Consider the following 7,162-nt stretch of genomic DNA (forward strand, 5'->3'; position numbering starts at 1 on the left):
AAATGCTTGTCATCTTGTAAAAGTGCTAGTATATGTGCTTTTCACTATTGTCATTCAAAATGAAAGAAATCCACCCAAAGTATTAAAAGAAATGAGTTTGGGGGTGGCAATTTTAGGGACAATCATCAAAAGAAAATGCAAGATACAAGTTTAAAGTATCAAAGTGTCCCTCCATTTTTTATGTGTTTTGTAAAATATGCTAGCACTTGACAATCCTCATTGTGTATTTCTCTCCCCCATATAAATATAAAAATAGAGAGAAAAAAAAATATATAATAAAATAAGAAGTGTACCTTATGTTGTCAAGATTGAAAATATTCTCATGCTTTGAATCCTTTTTACCCATTTTTCTTCTTAGCCTCATTTTGAACCCCATGGCCCCATTACATCCCTAAAAAGACCTTTGATCTCTTGATAGTATTTGCTACATTAGTGGAGATAGGAGTAGGGAATTTGCCTATGGGATTGGAAAATTATCCATTCATTCATTTAATTCCATCATTCTATATAGAGACACTTTGACTATTGATTGTTCTAGAATTCCTTTTGAGCATGACTCTCTCTTTTGATTCGTTGGTTTGAGAATTTTGATTGATAATTGACTTGATGGCTAAGCGGTAAAAGTTTGGATAAGCATTAAATTCTTTGCATTTTTGAAGGATGGGTATATGGATTGTTGGTATGGCTAAAGGTATGTTAAGTTACTTTAATAGGTGATTTTCATAGCTCTTTGGATAAGGCACCCCTGAAAATTGCATTACATTTTAAAGTTTGCTTGAGGACAAGCAAAAGCTTGAGTTTGGGGGTATTTGATGCATACATTTTGCATAATCATTTAGGTTTAATTTCATAGCTATTTTATTTAATTATTAGTCACTTTTAGCTAATTTCATTAGTTATTTAGTTAGTTTTTCATAATTGTCAATTTTGGATTAATTTGTAAATTTTACTTTGTTTTGTAGGAAAAATGGTGTTTTTGAAGGACTAAAAAGAAATTTTACTTTTGAGGAATGATTTCTGCAGCCAAAGATGTCAAAAACAAGTTTCAAAGTTGAAGTATGCATTGGCCAAATTGCGCATAACTTGCCGCATAAGTTATGCAGATCTGCATAAGGAGAAGAAACACTGTTCCAATACCTGTCGAATTGTGCATAAGTTGCCGCATAACTTGTGCAGATTCGTGCCTCCCTTATGCAGCCTCACAGAATTGTGCATAACTTATGCGCTTGGTCATGCAGTTTCGCATAAGAGAGCCAGAAACCAGTCGAAAATTGCATAAGGGACTACATGACTTATGCAGTCCACTTATGCAGTCCCACAAAGACTTCATTAATGAGCTGGCAGAAGATTCTCTCAGAAAATCTCACCTCAAACACACCATTTTAGGGCTCCATGTCAGAAAAAGTTATAAATAGCCCCTTATTCCATTTTAGAAAAGGAGAAGAAAGAGAGGAAGAAAAGGGAAAGGAGCAGGCAGCAGCTAGAGAGTCACAATCATCTCCCACACCATTTCCAACCAGATTTGGAGATTTCTTTCTTTTCTTACATTTTTCCTACCTTTCTAGTATTGGGTTTCTTGTTTCTTAGCTTAGATTAAAGCTTTAATTCCATATTAAATCAGAATATCTTGTAAATATTATGGATAGTGAGTAGTTTTACTTTGATTATGGAGTAAGGGATGTAATATTTGAGATATTTTGTGGATATTGATTGGGTAATCCATATTTTGTGGTCTTAATGAGTTTTATTCATTTCTTATGTGCTCAATGACATGCTTAGTGTAGGATCCCATTAAGTGATGTTCTTAATCCATAATTGAGGCACAGAAAGGAGAAAACCTTGTGATAGATAATCAAGAAATTGGATTTAATTAACTTAGATCTAGGAATAGACTAAGAATTAAGAGGATTCACAGATTAATTAAAGAACCTAATGGGTCTTAATTAACTCTAACTCCACGAAAGTAGGATTAAATTGATTAAGGCACTCTTTGTCCCACTTGAAAGGTATTCAAAGGATTTAAGAATTAATCTCCTTAAAACCCGTAAGTTCCTCAATATTGGATAACCAATTTGAAATATCAAAATAGCTTGAATATGAACTCCCGAACTCCGAAATCGCCTTTTTATCATTGTTAATTTCTAATTGAATTTAATCACTTGCCATTTTAAATCTTGCCATATTTGAATTTGCTTATTTTAATTTGATGCAAATTTAGTTAAATCTCTACATAGTTGAATAGATTATTAATTTTACACATATAGATTTCATACTCCAATACCCATCAATTTATTGCTTTAATTTCAAAAATAGTTCAATTTAGTCAACTTTTTATATCAAAAATTCAATCATTTGGGAACGATATCTTTTCTATATTACTTATACAACCCGTACACTTGCGGTTAGGCCACATCATATATGTGATTATTTTATAATATATTAGATACAACTGTGATGAATTTAAAGGTTTTTGATATTTCACACAAAATTAAAAATTTTAAATATAATCAGGATTTGACTTAATTGTTTAACATTTTTTGCCCAATTAGCCTTTAATTAAAAGTGTGTGTGTGTGTGTATATGCGCGCGCGCACACACACAAAAGGGCAAGGCAATGAGATGTTAAAAGCCATGGAAGGCTACTGAGAGTATTGTTAGATCTGATTAATCAGAAAAGAAAGAGATTAAGTGAAATATAACCTGAACAACTGAATTGAACATCTAATTATCATACTCATCCCAACCAAAAGCAGTTCTCCATTCAGAAATGAATTGAAAAACTGTTTTGGTGGACAAAGACCCCAAATATCCTCATCCATATAGGGAACAAGGATGCCTAAGCACATACAATCATACAATATCGGAAACAAACAAACATCTCCTCTACCAAAATATATCGGTTCAGGAGCAAATAACTGCAATAAAGTTTAAAATGACCATGCTCTTAAGATGAATATAAAATTTCCAAAGCAGAGGCCGGCGATCATGAGCCTAACTGAAATCAGGCTTCTCTGGATATGTGCAACCTGACCTCTGGATGATCACATTTGCTGCATAGCATCCAGCACTCACACAGTCTTCAATTGGCTTCTCTTGCACCAACTGTGACAAAAATCCACCAACAAATGCATCCCCTGCCAAAAGAGTTGGCAAAAGAAAGAGTTATTTTGCCTGACTACAAAAGGTTATCCTTTTAATCAATTTATTAAGATTGTACACGCATTTTCACTGGAGCATTACTGAAACAGATAATGATGTTTTGCTTTAGATATTTCTGATCACTGAAAAGCTCGCCTAAGCTTTTCTCACATGCATATTATCAGGGAAGGTGATGACTAGAATAAAAAGAATAGCACATATATAAACCAACTTATTGTTACCAAAAACAAATATTCTCATGCGGGAAAATACAAAGCAGCAGCAAGCAGCATAAATGCACAACAGGAACTAACTTTAAATACTATAAAATTCAATCAAAGCATGGATTTTGAAGTTTTTGTTTTTTTTCTACTTGATTAATTGAAATCTTTGGCAAGACTGAAAAAGACTTGAAGATGGAACATACCTGCTCCATTTGTATCCACCAACTTCTCCTTGGGTAACAAGTTTACAGGGAATAATTTCACCTTCCCATCTTCAGCAACCACAACAGGATCAGCACCTTGTGTAATAACTGTAATTCTCTTATGTGTACCTGATGCCTTCTGCCACTGAGAGATCTTTATAGCAATTGCCTCAACATTATCAGTCTGACAAACAAAGACAATCAAGTCAGGTAATTCCATGGGCTAACAACAGCATGGAGTCGTCTGATTAATCAGTGCAAACATAAAGGGGGGAAAAAGTTACCTCCCATCCATGAACCTTTGCAAATGTTCTGGCTTCAGTCTCATTCCCAAAGACATAGTCCATATACCTGCAATTAAAAGACACATGAGTCCTGGACTACTAACAGATATTATGAGCAAACAGCAAAGATGGAGACAGGAACCTTACGGTAGAACTTTATCCTGGGCATCCTTGAAGAACTCACAAATGAATGGAGCTGAAAGATTCATGGAGAAGACCTGAAAATGCATAACTAAAATCACTAAGCCTTCCAAAATTGCAATAATTAAAAGACAGATAATACAGAAGCTTTACCTTGTTGTGTACAGCAGCATGTTCAGCAACAAGTTGAATGGACTTGGGAGAGACAGTAAGGAAAAATCCAGCAATGTAAAAATATTTTGCTTTCTCAACTGTTTAAACAGTTTTTTTTTTTTTTCAGGATAGATTAACAAGAAGCATAGCCACCAACTGTACAAAAAACTGAAGGTAGAAGAAGGAAGAAAGAGCTGAGATAAGTACCTAGTGCCCAATTTTCTGGTCTTTTCAAATGCTCAGTTTTGTAACAATTTGCAGCCGACAAATTTGCAATAAGTGATCTGCACAAACATTCAACCCCAGTAAACAACAGCAAATAAATAATCAGAAAAGAAATGGCTGATGCTGAATTTTACATTTTAAATATCATGGCCTTTAGTAGAGGTGTACAATGAAACTGACAAACCGATCAACCCAACCAACCCAAATAAATCCAAACCAAAATTAGTGGTTTTATATATTTAAAAATTGGTTATAGCTTGAAAATAATTATAAACCGAATTTTCAGTATGGGTTTCGAGTTTACATTATAAAAACTGAACCCAAACCAAATAAACAATAAAATAAAGTTATACATATATGTATATATATATAAGAGAAATACGTAAATAACTTTATTTTATTGTTTATTTTTATTTATTTTTACTGAATAATACATCTTAAATTAATATTTTATTTTTCAATTAATGCATGATAATATGTATATGAAAAAGGTTTAATAAGAGTTGAATTATAAAAACAAAAAAAGTATTAAAGAAAGTAAAAACCACCCAAACCGAACCCAACTTGGTTATTATAAAAACCGAACATATATGGTTTTGTAATTTAATTTGTTGGTTTCAATTTGAATACTATCAAAATCGACTTTTACGGTCTGGTTTGACAAAATACATCAAACTTGCTCAAACCGACCCATGTACACCTCTAACCTTTAGGACCTTCTCCCAAACGCAAGACTAGGCAAAGATTGTATCAATAACAACTTTCATTCACCCCAGATGCCCAGCAACTTGAAACGAAACCGTATATAATGCACAATAGGATCCAATAGTGGTAAACCACCAGCATGAATCTTTTTTTTTTTTTTTGACAGGTTGAATCTTTAGAAGACCTTTAGTGATACCTTTAATTGGAATGAGTAGAATGGTATTATGGTTAATTCATAATCAACAACCTCATAGTGTCGGCACATGAGGCAAGAAAGAGACACTTGCACAAATGGACCACATACGTTTAAAAGACAATGTCAAAAGGTGAGCCAACTCATTTAGTAACATCTTGGAGAAAGAAAAAATGGGCAACAAATGCACAAGATAAAACGCAAATTAGAAATATAAGCTAATAAGGTAAACTGACCTCTCACCACCAACAACACAAACAGCACAGGTCCCTGTTGGAGCAGTCTCATCCTCATAATAATGAACCTGATAATGCATTCTAATTAAACCTTAAACACAGAAGATGACCTAAAAACAGGAAATAAAAGATGCAGAGTAATTACATTGACACCAGCTTGCCTTGAGTTTTTCTTCATCTCCTCTCCAAACTTATCCTTTCCAATACAGCCCATATAACTTGTTGCACCAGGAATTTGAAGCATCCACTGCAAGAGATACAACAGAGCAGAGGAAAACAAACTAATGAGTCATACATAAAAAGCATAGTCAAAATATCTACCGTGACAAATGATAATATAAAGCAAACCTGAGCAACTTTGATTGAATTTTGAGTAGCACCTATAATAAGCACGACAAAACAATCCTCATCAGTTGACGGACATCAAAAGATCTTGTTATTCAGTAACTTGAACAACAAATATCTAAACGAATGACAAATCAAAAAAATTCTGATTTTACCTCCAGCAATATATTCTACATTGTATTTGCCAGCCATTTCTTCATACCTGCAAAAATTCCAGCAAAGAAGGAATCGTTTAAGGAGCAATAAAATATTTCACACTCCTAGGAAAACTCAAAAATTGAGCTCAACCAACAAAACCATAGCAGAAAAAAGACAAATTAAACGATTGATTGATATAATTTCCCAATAAAGGCATGAAATCATTCTGTTTCAATATCTAATATTTATGTTGGTAGCAATAATCAGATATAAAAAAAAATAAATAAAAGAATAAAAAGGACAGAACCATATAAAGTAAAAACATAGTAGGAACTTACATAGGCAAGTGCTTGTCTTCAGCAAGGATAGCATTGTTTAGCTTGATCTCATATCTGTTAGCCAAAAAAATCAATTCACAAAATTAAAAACAGAAAGGATATTGAAGAGGACAAGAAAAGGAAAAACAATAAAATTTAACATATAGCGAATCTATTAGCAATCAAACATTTCATTCCCTGGATCTGTTTATGCAACTATTTGAAAGATATGTAATTTGCATATATATATATATATATATATATATATTCCTCACTTTTGGAAATGCATTTACACACCGAAGATAGCATTATTATTCATTTTAGCTCGACTTGCTCAGTAACCCAACCATTGGCTACAAAATTCTGAAAGAGAAAATTTATACAGAAAAAACAATTGATCTTGGAAGGCACAGATCTGGCACCGCAACCAAATCTACAAAAAATACATTCAGATCTATCTCATTTTCAATTTCTCAATCAGTACATAGAAAATAAAACAATAGGAGTAGAGATCCAGAGTGAGGAAATAAATAAGAATCGAAAAACAGATGAATTAAAACTTTGTGAGGTACCAAAGAGAGCAGAAAACTAACTTGTTAAGGAAGTCTTCGTCGACAACAGCAGAAATGTCGAGGAGAGGATTGCCCATGCCCAAGAGGATACCTTCGTAAGCCATTTCCAGGAAGGTTTGTTGTTTTGGCTCAGTTCCAGTGGTGGTTTATTATGTGGAATAGAAGTGAAATTATGTGAAATCTCGGTGGAAAGTAGGCAGGTTCAGTTTTATATATGTATACAATAGAGAGAAATAGCCTGTGTGCTGCTACTGTTAAGGTGTCGGTATGGCCGCACCAATCCCCGAC

At 33.5% G+C, this 7,162-nt stretch overlaps 1 protein-coding gene across 1 annotated transcript; it reads right to left on the bottom strand.

The window, feature by feature from the left end:
* Positions 1-2,684: 2,684 nt before the first annotated feature.
* Positions 2,685-7,162, bottom strand: LOC110653784 (adenosine kinase 2). Its single transcript, XM_058151611.1, has 12 exons — positions 6,896-7,162; positions 6,324-6,377; positions 6,003-6,049; positions 5,851-5,882; positions 5,648-5,749; positions 5,503-5,570; positions 4,351-4,427; positions 4,144-4,241; positions 3,997-4,067; positions 3,850-3,916; positions 3,566-3,749; positions 2,685-3,134 (listed from the first exon to the last, which is right to left on the bottom strand). Exons 1-12 carry the CDS (start codon positions 6,976-6,978, stop codon positions 2,992-2,994), a joined length of 1,026 nt encoding a protein of 341 aa, XP_058007594.1. The 5' UTR covers positions 6,979-7,162; the 3' UTR covers positions 2,685-2,991.

Source organism: Hevea brasiliensis, chromosome 8 (assembly GCF_030052815.1).
Source record: "Hevea brasiliensis isolate MT/VB/25A 57/8 chromosome 8, ASM3005281v1, whole genome shotgun sequence".
Classification (NCBI taxonomy): domain Eukaryota; kingdom Viridiplantae; phylum Streptophyta; class Magnoliopsida; order Malpighiales; family Euphorbiaceae; genus Hevea; species Hevea brasiliensis.

What these genes read in the sequence shown, in the direction of transcription:
- LOC110653784 (XM_058151611.1), bottom strand. Translation starts at nt 6,978, where the DNA reads ATGGCTTACGAAGGTATCCTCTTGGGCATGGGCAATCCTCTCCTCGAC. An exon ending in GCCCAGGATAAAGTTCTACC is followed by an intron (nt 3,917 to 3,996) that starts GTAAGGTTCCTG and finishes TTTTAATTGCAG; the next exon opens with GTATATGGACTATGTCTTTG. An exon ending in GGTGGATACAAATGGAGCAG is followed by an intron (nt 3,135 to 3,565) that starts GTATGTTCCATC and finishes CTCTTTTGGCAG; the next exon opens with GGGATGCATTTGTTGGTGGA.